The 14,899-nt window shown below is 47.2% G+C and overlaps 1 protein-coding gene and 3 long non-coding RNA genes across 4 annotated transcripts; 3 read left to right on the top strand and 1 right to left on the bottom strand.

The window, feature by feature from the left end:
- Nucleotides 1-5,274: 5,274 nt before the first annotated feature.
- On the top strand, nucleotides 5,275-6,829 carry LOC135827563 (uncharacterized). The gene is made up of 3 exons (XM_065340033.1): nucleotides 5,275-5,489; nucleotides 5,756-6,046; nucleotides 6,194-6,829. The coding sequence occupies exons 1-3, from the start codon at nucleotides 5,372-5,374 to the stop codon at nucleotides 6,517-6,519; spliced, it is 735 nt and encodes a 244-aa protein (XP_065196105.1). The 5' UTR covers nucleotides 5,275-5,371; the 3' UTR covers nucleotides 6,520-6,829.
- LOC135827564 (uncharacterized) lies at nucleotides 6,432-7,705 on the bottom strand. The gene is made up of 3 exons (XR_010555500.1): nucleotides 6,996-7,705; nucleotides 6,699-6,782; nucleotides 6,432-6,511 (listed from the first exon to the last, which is right to left on the bottom strand). It is a non-coding gene; the product is annotated as an uncharacterized LOC135827564 (long non-coding RNA).
- A 199-nt stretch (nucleotides 7,706-7,904) lies between these two features.
- LOC135827411 (uncharacterized) lies at nucleotides 7,905-10,196 on the top strand. Its single transcript, XR_010555439.1, has 5 exons — nucleotides 7,905-8,037; nucleotides 8,138-8,180; nucleotides 8,681-8,777; nucleotides 9,157-9,257; nucleotides 9,600-10,196. It is a non-coding gene; the product is annotated as an uncharacterized LOC135827411 (long non-coding RNA).
- A 991-nt stretch (nucleotides 10,197-11,187) lies between these two features.
- On the top strand, nucleotides 11,188-12,472 carry LOC135827316 (uncharacterized). Its single transcript, XR_010555385.1, has 3 exons — nucleotides 11,188-11,584; nucleotides 12,056-12,208; nucleotides 12,356-12,472. It is a non-coding gene; the product is annotated as an uncharacterized LOC135827316 (long non-coding RNA).
- The last annotated feature ends 2,427 nt before the right edge of the window (nucleotides 12,473-14,899 follow it).

Raw genomic sequence — 14,899 nt, 5'->3', positions numbered from 1 at the left:
GCTGTAATTTCCTGCTCTGAATTTATAAAGGGAGGCTTCCGATATGTACTGGTATTACGGTTCAGGATTCACCTTTCGCTACTTTTTTATTTCTATTTTTACTATTAACACAGACCTACTGTAAAACATGAGTGTGAAAACAAAAAGAAACAAGAAAAAGATAAAAGGACCTTTAAGTTACTACATCTTTGAAGAAGTAGTAGTTATGACTCTTATTATTATTATTTCACAATCACGATGACATAGTGCCAATAAGCATGTGATGCGGGCGATTTTAACCAGCCATGGTGGGGACAACTGAGAAAAAGAAGGAGAAGAAAAAGAGAAAAGAAAAGAAAACAAAAGGAGTACTATAGGAACCTGGAGAGAGCAGTATGAAGATTAGGCTAGCAATGGAAAACAACGAATTCAATTCAATTCAACTTAGGCGCGGGCAGAAGGGAACAAAATGCAGCGAAGGTGTCACGAGACTTTACCTCCTGCGGAAGCCGAGACCAATGAGAATAGGACTTGAACAGAGGGGATTTTAAAAGGATCGTTGACCTGGCAAGTGGGAAATGGAGAGAACATCTAGTACGCGAGCTATTATTGAACCAGCTTAAATGCGCAAGTGCATGAGGAGGAGCAAGTTGAAGCTTAATACGGTGAATGAATTTGCATGCCGAGTGGGGAAAGCGTTCTGAGAGAGGGGAAGAGGAAGCCAAAATGTATAGCGTCTGAGAGGAGGTCAGAGGGGGCATGCGAAATATTAATCGAAGTAATTTACGGTGGGTGACTTCTAACCGATGCATAAGAGCGGAGGATAGACCAGAGGACCAAACGAGAGAGCAGTAATCAAACAAAGGAAGAACATAAGAGTGATAAATTTGTATTCGACAACCATGGTGTAGATGGAAGATGTGAGGAGAAATGCAGCCTATCGCGGAGCAAACTCGCTTTTCAATATAGGTTACGTGCAAATCCCAGGACAAGTGTTCATCAAGAAATATACCAAGGTGTTTGTGATTTTTAACAATGTTGATAGCAATGGGATCATCAGGGAAAGTAAAAAGCCGAGTCGTAAGGAGGGTGAGGTCACTGGAGGGTCGTGGGGGGATACAAAGGATTGCCGTTTTCGACACATTGGGGCGGAGTTTCCACTTCGACATCCAGCGCACAACTTGATTAATGTGATACTGTAGCGAGTCGCAGGCTTGCAATAAGCCTGGCTCGGTTATATGGAGCGCTGTATCGTCCGCGTAGAGTGAGGTATGATCCAAACCTGCCAAATCATTAACGTATACGATGAACAATAGAGGCCCCAAGATAGAGCCCTGGGGCACTCCAGAGTGGACTGTTAGAGGGGCGGACAGGGCATGTCCAATACGGACACTCTGTCGACGTTCAGTGAGATAGCTGGTGAGCCACTGCAGACACGTCCCGGCTACGCCAAACGCTGCTAACTTATGGAGGAGACCCCTTGTCCAGACAGTGTCAAATGCTTTGCTGAGGTCGAAAAAACATAGGAGGCTAAATTGCTTCTGATCCTTGCATTCATATAGCTTCTGCACAAGCCTCAGCAACTGCCAGGCGGTCGAATCGCCTCGCCGAAATCCAGACTGTGACGGGTCAAGGACCGGGTTCACATGTTGGTATAAGTGGCCAAATGCCACACGTTCACAGAGCTTTGAAATGGTGAAAAGGAGTGAAATCGGCCGGTAATTGGATGCAGACAGTTTACTGCCTTTATTCTTGTAAATAGGCACAACCACAGCTGCCTTCCAGACATCAGGGAAGATTCCGGTGGCGAAGGACTGGTTGAAAACTAGGCTGAGAGGGATAGCTATACTAGGAGACAGGGCTTTTAGCAGTTCATGGGATATGCCATCTGCACCTGCCGCCTTCTTGGGCTTTAGGCGACGGATGTGTTGGGCAATGGCGGTGGGAGTAGTGCTAAAATAGGGTAGTGCTGGGAGCCCGTGGTGTGGAATACCAGGGAGAGACCATGCAGGATCATCCGGTGTTCCAAAGCTGATGAATTGGCGATTCAGAGCATTGGCAATCTGGGTAGGGTCGTTGTGTACTGTGTTATTTTCATGGAGTTCAGTGATGATAGGGTTTCCAACAGGGGTCGGCGAACGAAGCTGCTTAACAAACTTGAACAAACTAGGGGTGGATGCAATAATGGATGAGGGGTTAGTGCTAATGGAGGACACATACTGGCGGTGAGCCTCTCTAGATAGGATTCGTGCTCTGTTACGTTCGCACTTGTAATGCTCGTGATTGCTAGGGGTAGGATACTTGCGATACAAGCTGTACGAGTCTCGCTTCCTCTTCAGCTGAGCTTTAACAGCACGTGTCAGCCACGGGGGACTTGGTGTACGTCGTCTAGGCGCTGAAGAGCGCGACCGGGTGGGTAGGAAAGCGGAGCATAGACCATGAAGGATGTCATAAAATGCTGGAGCAGTACGGTTTGGATCTCCAAGCTTCAACTGGAGAGCAGCATGCCAGTTCAAATTAGCAATGGATTCATTTAGAGCAACTAGGTGAGTGGGAAGAATGGAGGAGATGTCAAACTGACTGAAGTCAGGTATCTGGAAGGAATGGGAGGGCAGTGTAGTGTTGGGTGCAGGTGGTGATGCGGTACATGTCGGGATGCACAAACGGCCGAGAACAATTGAGTGGTCCGACTGACCGAGAGGGGCTGAGGGGCGCGGATCGCAGATGCTGGCTGCAGTGTCAGTGATCATCAGGTCCAGAGCAGCCTCATTGCCTTTGTGGGAGCGGTGGGTCGAGAATGTGACGTGTTGCTGCAAGGCAAACATGTCAAGAAGACATGAAAGGTGGTGGCCTGCAGTGTCTGTTGTTGTTCCATACCAGGTGGAACATTTAGCATTGAAATCTCCCATGATGAGTACTGGCGAGCCAGGGGTCCGTATTTTAGTCAAGCAGCTTTGAAACGAGGCGTAAAAGTTATCTATCACCGACGGGTCGGTGGACGGTGGGCGGTAGACAGCCGCAATTTGGATGGGCTGTTGGCGCGTGGGGCAAGCAGAGGTTCCAGTGGATGGCGATATCTCTACCCAGGTAGTTTCGAATTGCGGAAGATGTAGGTCTGTACGGTGGGTAATAGGACCAAATGCACTTGATTTTACTAAGATAGCAACACCGCCATAGGCCAGGAAGTCGTTGGTGTTAATTTTATTCTCGGAGGTGGGTCGATCCCTTCGAAAACATTCATAGCCTGGGAAGGAGAGGGAAATTTGTGGACACAACCAGGTTTCAGTTATGCAAACAACAAGGGGACAGCTGGTCGTGAGAAAGTCGGATAGCTCAGCAGATTTGTTTCTAAGGGAACGTGCATTGATACAGGCTACGGGAAAGGAGGCTAGGGGCGTTGAAGGATAGAAGGGTGTTGCGTTAGGGTCAAGTTGAGGTGTTGGGACTATTTTGACAGCATGTTACAAGGCGAGGACGCGTAGTGCTCCTTACTACAACCATAACCCGGTTGGCAGAGTCCCGGTCTTGCGACCACTTGAACCGTATTGGGAAAACCCAGGTTCGGACCCTCGCTGCCAACCGGGTTTTGGTTGTAGTCAGGAGCACTACGCGTCCTCGCCTTGTAACATGCTGTCAAAATCGAAAAACATGTTAAACTACCAAGCAAGGCTTCTGTATTATAGTTATGACTAACAGTCCACTTAGGTAACGCGATAATAATTACTCAGTCAGCCGTGCACATCTTCGTGGCGCATCCCTTCCCCTCATTGGAACTGTCCGCACCTGAGCCTACCAAGTTGGAAGGTTGTTGGTTTGCGCTTCGTAGATGTGCTGGAGCTACATGTACATGTAGGTGTCAGGTGGTCGAATGTCTCAATATCCACACGTCAGCTTTGTGCCTTGTTGTCGCACTATCTGACTGTATATGATCTCGTTACCTTGGTTACCTTGGTGGACTGTTAGTCATAACTAGTAGCTTATATGTCCTTTTCTCTTTACATATTACTATTGGCTCAACATCCGAGTTTTTGTTTAACAAGGAAATGAGTTTTTGTTTAACAAGGAAAAGAGTTTTTGTTTAACAAGGAAAAGAACAAAACACAGGGATGTACTAGTAGCTGGGTACGAGGTACGATGTGCCAATGCCGATAAGGCCTTTTTACAGGGTACCACATAGGGTACCCTGTAAAAAGGCCTTAGGCCTGTGGGGATTACCCTATTCAAAATTTAAATAATAATAATAATAATAATAATGTGCTGGGAGCAACTCAAGCGAACAGAGTTCTCGGCGTCAGCGTTGCATGGAAGGGGGGGGGGGGATGATTGCCATTATGCTAGATTACACTGGCCCTTGCAGTTTATTATTCAAAATTTAATATTTAATAATAGTAATTGAAGTACTCGAAGTAGGACAGTACAGATGACGATAGTAGAGGCAGGGGCAGCTAGCCAGAGATAACACGTTTAAATTCCTTGATATCAGTGCATGATTTAAGGCTTAGAGGCAGAGCAGACCATAGGGAGTATGCGGAGAAGAAAGGACTTCGAGTACAGGGAGGATCGGACACGTGGTAGGGTTAGCGCATTACGAGTATAGCCATTGCTAGAAAACCAGTTATATGCATTAATATGCCGTGGAACCTGCACGAGACGTATTCCATGGACAAGGCTGCAAAGATGTTGCTGGTGCCGGTCAACAAGGGGGGGGGGGGATGAAGAAGCAAGAGTATAGAGAGATTCAGATGAGGATGTTGGGTCTTTGCGGAACTATTTTTAAGAGTAAGCGCTGATTTGTATGGAAAATGCCATAAAAAAGCGCCATTTCGTTCTTATAAAAGCCCGGATGACCGCGATTGGCCCATATATTGTAGTCTTTTGGACGCTGAGTCGACTGGTTTTGGTCCGAAAAGGCTGCGGTAGCCTTCGGTCCTATTCCCAATCGAACATGGTTGAACAAGCGGTCACGTGCTCCTGCGTACACCAGTCACTTGGTCAGCAGTCCGTGCGCCAAGCCCTTGAGCTGTGAGTAGCCTGTTTTTTATTTGCAACCGCGGGAAAAATCGAGGTGCAAAAAGATGACTACGACACAATTGTTTTGTTGGTATTTTGCAACCAGGGAGTCGTAAAATACCGGGAGGCGACACGAGATGCACAACCGCGTCGGATGATTGCCTCAGCTCGGGCACGAGTACTGAGACCTCACGCTCTGCATGGCGAGGGACTTCCCATGAGGTCAAAGCGGCGCAGGTCATGCAAAAGGACGCGTTCGCTGTTTGGTCCCAAAAATTTGAAAACTCAATAAAATTATCCTGCACACAACGAATCCAGTGTCAGCAGTTCGTTTTGTTTTTCTAAGTAATAATACTTTGTGCCTTGGCCTTCGAAGTAAAGGATGATGGAGCTTGACAGAGATGACTGCCAAAGTGATGAGTCCACCGTGGAAGATGTAGATGACGCCACGTATTCACTTGGTGACCTGAGTTGTGGGGATGTTCAGCTGTGGGCTACAGGTGAGATTCTTTCGTTTGCATGTTTTTGTCTCTTCCTTGTGGACACGAATGTATAAATTCTGTAGCATACCTAAGTGCCCGAACTGACCCGATAAATTAGGTGGTCGACACCATCCTTTTCATCCTAGTCTGCCCACGATGCATTGTCTGTTCACTGTGACAGGATATTTATTGAAGTCCTGAAAATTTACGTGTGTACCTAGTATGTATCATCACCGTAGATGATGTAAACCTCCATCCTCAAACCATACTTTGTCTATGTGCAGATCGATGTAAGAGTGGTAGTGCCATCATGGTGTACAGGCCTATGGAAGGTGCAGTGATCCATGAAATTTGCAAACTGCTGACAATGAGACAGGCGAGTGTTACTGAGGTGACGGAGTCATTCCTGCATGTTATTATGACACGGTTACACAAGGCATCAGGTACTGCAAATCTGCTACGCCAGGAAGTGTGCCAGCTGAAGGCATGCAAGGGTGCTGATATTTCGCAAGCATGGCAACAAATGCTGTCCGTCATCGCAACAGCTATTCCCGAAGTGAAAATCAATTGTGAAGGTCAATGCGTTTTGCATGCATGTTGGAAAAAAATTGGCTTCTGACTAGGTATGCAGACTAGGTATGCAAACGCTGGCTTTTGAATACTAGTACAGTCTCTGCAACCACCAGTCCTTATATGTTGTCTTTTTCTTTTCTCTTCTTCAGATTTGGAAGTTACATCTGCAGTGCTAGCGAATCTGATAAGCTACCTGCATGCCACGGCTGCCGCTGCTATCAGGAAAGCGTCAATAGCACCATCCAAAGCTGCTGAAGCCACCCCCGAACCGGTGATTGACAATTTGTCTCACCTTGCTGAAAAGTACCATGGTAGTTGGTGCTTGGTGGCCGTGCGGCGTGAGCTGGAAGGAGCAAGGTGTCGCAACGACAACTTGCTGCAGCTTATACCTTTATTTGGCAAGGATGCCGTGACAAGCCTTCAGCCTTGTTTGGAGAATTCAGGTGGCCCGGCGTGGCTCGGAAGCTCTGTATAAGACACCATACGTCACAGATAAAAACAACTGAACCAGTGATATGTGAATTTTGCGCTTGTGTGTGTGTGTGTGTGTGTGTGTGTGTGTGTGTGTGTGTGTGTGTGTGTGTGTGTGTGTGTGTGTGTGTGTGTGTGTGTGCTTCTCTGATAAGTGGTATAAGCAGTCCACAGGGTATTCACCTTGAGTGCATTCGCCGATAGTGTGACTTTCGTCGCACAGAACCTTCTTCAGTTGGTCAGGTGACTCGGCGTGGCTCGGAAGCTCTGTATAAGACAAAATACGACACAGATAAAAACAACTGAACCAGTGATATGTGAATTTTGCGCTTGTGTGTGCACGAGCATGCATGTGTGTGTGTGTGTGTGTGTGTGTGTGTGTGTGTGTGTGTGTGTGTGTGTGTGTGTGTATGTGTGCTTGTGTGTATGCTACTGTGATAAGCGGTACAAGCAGTATACAGGATATTGACGGGTATTCACCTTGAGTGCATTCGCCGATAGTGTGACTTTCGTCGCAGAGAACTTTGCTCAGTCGGTGAGGCGACTCGGCCTTACATTTCCTGAAGGCAATGTGTTCAGAACAGTTATGAACAGCTATGAACAGTTAAGAAATGACAAATATTGTTTGCAGTTCATGGGCCATATAGATGTGAAACACTTTGAATGCAGAAGAATGAGGATAGTGGCATCAAATACTGCATGGATTCTGTTTGATATGCTACTTTTTTTTCCCTTCCATGGAAAGGTGAGTACATCGTCGAACTTCATCTCGAAACTTCACACAAACCTAGAATGGAACTTGGACAACATGAAGGGGCCATGGGCATGGTGTGTTTAGTGGAGAACTATTCCGAAAACAGGGTGTCATTCGCATTGACTCAATTCAAATTTGAGTACATTTCGTGAATAACTTACCTTGACATTCCGTCGTCTCCAAAGCAGTGAACTTCCAAAAAAAATTAAAAGCCACGGCTCAACCTAAGGTAATGCGTGGTACGTATCAGAAACAACCAGCTTTCGCTCTGGAGATCCAGAATAGCCTCGAAGCATATAGCAAAAACAATTGAGAAAAAGAAGATGACGACGACGTTTCAATCACGCTTCAAATTTCGCGGGTCGAGTGCGGCAATCCTCGGATCGTGAAATGTGTGGCGTGTCGCCTCCCGGTATTTTACGACTCCCTGTTTGCAACCTTATTTGGACCTGAACTGGCGTGTGCTGGAGGAATCCTTGTCCATTACTTGGTTTGCTGCTGAGGTATGTCCCTTTGTCACCAATGGCACTTTAGCTGACGTTCGTTGCGCCCAACTGTAGACCATGAAGACCTGTGTTTGCACTACATATTTTTTCGTCGTAATCGTACCATCAACTTGCTTGTCGTGCTTGTCGTGCTGGAGTGGATAGCATAATCGGACACTCTCGGCTTATGCTCTAAGCGAAAGGTAGATATATTTGGGTTTGGATTCCCAAAGCACATCCCAATCAGGCTATGCAAAATGGAGCGGCCCACAATTTCGTGGAGGTATGTCGAATTGTGTGGAATTTTGCACTAACGTAATTGTGCTTGAACAAGGACGTTTTGGCTGCTTATTTTCCTTGGGCATCTCGACATTGCAAACTAGTCCCCTTGCTGTTGTGTCTTCGACATCTAAACGGAATTTCTATGTAAGTCGTGTGGTTGGGGTCCAGATTTTAATCAAAATCCAGCAGTATTCCTGGCTGCTAATCTAGTTTGCTAAAGTTCTGGCTGAAGGCAGTCTGTTGAACAGTTTCTTTTGTATGTACCATGGTAGGACGTTCATTACATGATTATAGATGGAGTACATAGTCAAAGAAACTTTTTATGTAGTTTACCACAACTGCACAGAAGTGCAGGGCCTGAAAGAAAAGCAAGAGCTGGAGACTCAGCATCCGCAGCATATGCGAATGCATTGTGAGAGCATGTGTCTTGGAATTCAGCAGCACACACATATGCCCACTCACACACACACGCGCATGCACGCGCACACACACACACATACACACACACACGCACGCGCGCACATCTGGCGCTGGTTGGGTGTTGCATACTGAACATTCTGTACTTGCAACCTTATCTTGATCATGTGTGATAGTTGTGTCACAGGTTTTTGCCGTATTTTCTGGATTCTCTGTGCTTTCTGTAGATGGTCTTGTGCGCTCGTCATCAACAGCACTACACTACTGTAGGTCCAGTGGGCCAATCAGGCTGAATGGCATCATCCAGCTGTAACTGGGGTGTAGGTAAGTGTCTCTGCGTGCTCTAATGGTCGACTTGTGGCTTCTGCCTTCAATCATTGTTCTTGCACGGGACCTGCCTCGCATACCCTGTGGTTCACTCGTGTTGGCAGGCTGTGATGCACAGTGGAATCCTTGATGTGGCACTCGGTCTACATGTATGTTGTTTCACGCGAAAATATTGCTACTGATGGGCTTTGGTGTGATGCTCTGAATAGACGTACCATGAAAGCCTCTTGATTGGTCTCCGCAGTACATTCGCTCGCCTGGCTCGTTTTTGTGGATATTATCCACTGTTGCAATGGAGAACTTTGCGTGAGGTATCTCACTGTTCATTCCGAGCTCTGATTTCTTATCAATGATGGTCTTTTGATATCGCTTGTAGGAGTCGACACCTGCTGTTGCACCGACGCGAGCTAGTACTCACATAAGCTCGCTGGAATTGCTATGTGCATCCACAAAGTCCGAAAGAACAAGCTGGAAAGGGTAAGTGCATGCTGGTGTGCTTGCATGCATCATGCATGATAGCACAAACAAGCACCTGATCCTCTTTGCACGGTGGTTGGATGCTTGACTTCTTTCTGACTTTGATTGGCCGTACACCATCAGCCAAATGTTTCCCCACAACTCACTGTCCACACTATCCACCACTGCGTCCAGCTTCATTTCCGACAGTGATGTTAGAACGTTATGCTCTTTGTGTTTGAATTCTTGTGCTTTGATTTGTGAGCGCATTGCAGCCGACAGCTCTGACACGAAGGATGATGGGCCACTGGGTTGGCTTGTGTGCTGTGTGTGCTGGGTTTTATTTTGTGCTCTGTGTTTCAGGGTCTCGGATCGTGCAACGGCGAGGGAATTGTATAAGCACAGAACTGTGTCACACTTGTACGGTACAGGAGCGTACCTCGTTTATTACTGGTACCATATGACCCATGGCTGAGATGAGCGCCAAGCTTCGAAATAAGGCTGGACAGTAGCCACCGGTTGTTGCAGTTGATGGATGGTAAAGAAGAGGTGAAGAAATCAGCAGTCGTTGCCAGAAGAAGAGAACGGTTCTCGAGGAATGCAAGACAGACGAATCTTGCTGTTGCCAGCAATGCGGACTCCTCGGGTGAGGTGCACTGGTGCATTTCGTCTGTTCTACTCTGCATCAGGCTCTCCAGCTTGAAGTCAGTAGTCTGACTGTCCACCATATCCAGTTGGCCTTTATAACAGGCTAGGCAAAAAGCACTATCCGCGGTGACCGTAAGACCACGCTCAGCGTGCAGCTGACGTTGAACAGCTCCGACGTTCGGACATTTACGCTTAATTAACACCCCTTATTTGCGCGCTGCACATGGTGCATGTGGGCCTGTTGCTGTCATGTAGCTGCATGTTATGCCGGTTGCAGAGACCCGCTGGCTGATCGTTTAAGTTTACTTTCACCTTAAGCTTCTCGGCCAGCTCTACAGCTTGTAATGAAACTGTGACATGCCGTGGCAAGTCGCAACCATCTACTGAGCAGTCTGGTGTTGTTTCGAGTACGGGTACAGGTGTTGGTGGTGCTGCTGCTGCTGCTGCCGCAAGTGCAGGCATTGCTTCTGTAGGCTGCACGTTGTCGGCGACAGGCATTGGCTCTGCTGATTGATTTATGAGCCTTTTCATGCATTTCTTGCAGATACATGCATTTCGTGGTATTGTAGGATGATGTGCATATTCCCAGCATTGCGTGGTCTCGGGGTGGGCATATCTGCCATCAAGGGGAACATCTTGGCAGGCTACACATGATCCGCATTGCCTGTCAGGATGCAATTTCGAGCCCTGGCTTTGGCGACCCATTTGGACTTGGTCACAGTGCGGACACTCGTGGTTTCTTCCTGGCCTATAGACACACCATCTGTCCGCCCATTCGCGTAGTTTTATCAGAGATAGAGCCTTGCAAAATAAGACGGCCCACAATCTCCTGCGACGTATCTACGAAATGGGAAATTGAGAAGAGAAACAAAAAGGCACCGCAACGACGTGAGATGTCGAATATCGTGGTGCACTTTCGAAAAATGTGCTCATCGCTCACCCTTCTAACACGATAACGGCGCAAAAGCAATCGATATAGGAGGATAAGCCTGTATTCTCAAGGTAACCAATTGTCGAAAATTGAGAAGAATTCGGTATGTCACTAAATTCGTCTTCAAATTTCCCGCGGTTGCAAATAAAAGTGCAACTTTTAGACGACTTTTTTGAACTAATACTTGGCGCACGGACTGTGTGCCAGCACACGCAGGCGACAAATTTCGCACCAAGGTTCAACTCGAAGGTTCAAAGGTTCAACTCGAGTGACAGAATTAGAAACTCGCCCAAATATGCTAAGGCGAAAGACTAAAGGGACAAGCCCAACTATTTTTGCGGATTTTCTGCCATAAAAAATAAACGTCACAGCCAAGCCTTCGTACGTGGTCGCGTCGCGCGATCCGCGATACCGACCGGAAGCTCCTTGGGACACTTGGCCGTGGCCATTGCAGGGTCGGACAGATTTAGCTTGCATTCGCGTACACGTACATGACTTTTGTACTACAGTACACCAGGTACACAAAAGAAAGCATTGCGGCGGGAAGGGAGGAACAGTTACAGAAACGTTTTTTGTTTTTTGTTTTTGTAGATCAGTGGTAGATGGACACGTTTCTGTTTTTGTTTTTGTCCTCATCATGATCCGATATCATCATGGCAAACGAGGTTAGAATACTAGATGGAGCGGAGGAATTGGAGGATTTCCTGAAAGTTGCCCTACCGCGTGCTAGCTTTGTAACGAGGACCACAGAAAAACCGTTTTCAAACAGGTAAGACCCACCAAAACAGAGCACCAAAATGCTGTCTTCGAAGCTTCGTCGTGTTTTTGTTGGTTCCAAAGGAGACAGGTAAGACCCACCAAAACAGAGCACCAAAATGCTGTCTTCGAAGCTTCGTCGTGTTTTTGTTGGTTCCAAAGGAGCAGTGAGTTGTATAATTGATAGGTTTTCAAGAGAAGAATATGTAGTGTGCATTGCCCTACATTAGTGCACCGTGCGTTACAGCCCTGCTAGCGGATACACGTAAATGCATTCACACTCACATAGAACTGTAGGATTATAAAATTTTGATATTCCCTGCAGCCATCCCACATAACGTTCTGCTCCACGTTACAAGGGGGCCTCCCATCAACCATATTCCCACACATATCGTTGCAGTGTACATAGCCGAGTCGTTAATGAGTGCTGGTATGATTATAACGTCTTCTACATGTATGTGTGCTATGTCCACAAATGTTGCAGTGTTGAAGAGATCTTCAAGGAGGCCATTCCGCGTCCAAAGGCCTTCATTTGGAGCCATGAACGTGGCGCGAGCTGTGCACAGATAGCTTTTGACGGAGTTCCGTTCATCTCCTGCGGCTTTCGCATACTAGAATGCCAATTTGGGAAGCACAGGTATTGGAATTAAATGGACAGGAAGAATCTGAATGTGATCTATTTCATGCAGTTGCTAGTTACCAGTGAGAACAGTTGTACCATCTCTTGATTCCTTTGCATCACATTTGTCAGTGACCAAGTGTTGTTGTGTCGGTAACATTACAGGTGCCACACCACTAAGTCAAGTGAGTCCTCTAGCGATGTAAGCAGTTCAGCATCTGTTGATCATGCTTACCCCAAAGCCTCAGCTGATAAGAAGAAGAAGAGGATTAAACTCCAAGGTCAGAAGCATAGCCAGAGTCATGGTTATCTATCTGCACAGCGTCAAGTAGACCAATGTTTAGGCAGCACGAGTTAAAATCCTCAGTTATTAGGCACATGTACTGGCTGAGATGATTCGTTGGCGACTATGCTGGTACGTTTATATGTTCAGCATGTTCCCTTCTCTCCGGAGACGTGTGAGACGATTTCCTTACACACAGTACATGTACTGGTGCGTCACGGCCACACATTTCTTGCATCGAAAACTTCCGCCGCTCCATAACAATGCCAGATTTCGGGTAATCGAATATGCACAGCTCCAATTCAAACTACAAGGCAGACAGTCCTGCTCGCACAGCATCAACTGAAAAGCTACCAGGATGTTCTTAGGCTTGACATCTGCCAACGACAAAGCTCCTTTATTCTTTTACCAGAGCCAACAGACGGGGGAAGAACGAAATAAATTAATTGCAGTTGGCGAATACCACAAACAGTTCGTATATCTGTATCATTTTTTCTCCTTCAACATGTAGTTCTGAAAACTCTACAAGACGAGATAAGAAAAGCACCGTATGAGAGAGAACTACGGTACATACACTAGATTGGAGACCAGGGAGTTGTGTACGCGCAGGTTGCTCATCCGTCTGACCTCGCAATGGCCACGGCCAAGTGTCCAGTCGGTATCGTGCACCGCTGCGACGCGGCCACGTACGAAGCCTTGGCTGTGACGTTAATTTTTTTATGACAGAAAATCTGCAAAAATAGTTGGGCTTGTCCCTTAAAGCGGGATTCACAGAAGCTTTTTTGCGATGCGACACGCGATGCGACGCGATCTGCGACGGACGCGTGCGATGCGAACTCGCGAAATACCATTCACAGAAGAAGTCAGTGATGCGACAAAATCTTGCTGATTTGGCTACGTCACCATGATATTCGCGCGGTTTGATACAACTTGTACAAATTTATAGGCAACTCTTGCACCTTTGTACAACTTTGCTGTAGAAAAGGTCAAAATCGTACGCCAAATCGCTTGTCGCATCGCATCGCATCGCAAAAGTTGAGCCAAGCTCAACTTCTGCGATGGCCCAGTTGCGGCAGTTGCGTGGGGTGCGACATGGCTGCGATTTGGGGTTTTCCCGGTTTCGCGCCTGTCGCATCGCGTGTCGCATCCCAAAAAAGCTTCTGTGAATCCCGCTTTAAGCGGGATTCACAGAAGCTTTTTTGCGATGCGACACGCGATGCGACAGGCGCGAAACCGGGAAAACCCCAAATCGCAGCCATGTCGCACCCCACGCAACTGACGCAACTGGGCCATCGCATGCCATCGCAGAAGTTGAGCTTGGCTCAACTTTTGCGATGCGATGCGATGCGACAAGCGATTTGGTGTACGATTTTGACCTTTTCTACAGCAAAGTTGTACAAAGGTGCAAGAATTGCCTATAAATTTTTACAAGTTGTGTCAAACCGCGCGAATATCATGGTGACGTACCCAAATCAGCAAAACTTTGTCGCATCGCTGACTTCTTCTGTGAATGGTATTTCGCGAGTTCGCATCGCACGCATCCATCGCAGATCGCGTCGCATCGCGTGTCGCATCGCAGAAAAGCTTCTGTGAATCCCGCTTAAAGCGGGATTCACAGAAGCTTTTTTGCGATGCGACACGCGATGCGACGCGATCTGCGATGGATGCGTGCGATGCGAACTCGCGAAATACCATTCACAGAAGAAGTCAACGATGCGACAAAGTTTTGCTGATTTGGGTACGTCACCATGATATTCGCGCGGTTTGACACAACTTGTAAAAATTTATAGGCAACTCTTGCACCATTGTACAACTTTGCTGTAGAAAAGGTCAAAATCGTACACCAAATCGCTTGTCGCATCGCATCGCATCGCAAAAGTTGAGCCAAGCTCAACTTCTGCGATGGCCTGCGATGGCCCAGTTGCGGCAGTTGCGTGGGGTGCGACATGGCTGCGATTTGGGGTTTTCCCGGTTTCGCGTCTGTCGCATCGCGTGTCGCATCGCAAAAAAGCTTCTGTGAATCCCGCTTTAGTCCTACCCTATGCTAAGGGGCTATCCGTAAATATCGATAGTTTTTTCAATCCGTGAATTCTACAAAGTAACCAGGACCCACCACCCACCCCCCCCCCCCTACTTTTTACGGCATAAAAATATTGATGACACATGACTGTACTGTACCTACAACAGTCCACAAGGCTTCGATGACGGCGTAGTAGCCATCGTCGTCTTCACCAGGGCTGTCAAGCTCTTTGAAAAACTTATCTTTTTTGGCAGCTGTACCAAACAAAGTAGTCTGCCGTGCCACTTTTGTTAGGCAGCTGTACCAAACAAAGTAGTCTGCGTGCCATTTTCGTTAGGCCACGCTCCACATGGGAACTGTTCCAACCATTGGCGATGTAGCAATTCTTCGATGTGGAGTTCAAATA

The sequence above is a fragment of the Sycon ciliatum genome, chromosome 11, assembly GCF_964019385.1.
Source record: "Sycon ciliatum chromosome 11, ocSycCili1.1, whole genome shotgun sequence".
Classification (NCBI taxonomy): Eukaryota; Metazoa; Porifera; class Calcarea; order Leucosolenida; family Sycettidae; genus Sycon; species Sycon ciliatum.
The sequence above is the reverse complement of the archived record's forward strand: the minus strand, read 5'-3'. Positions and strand labels throughout refer to the sequence as shown.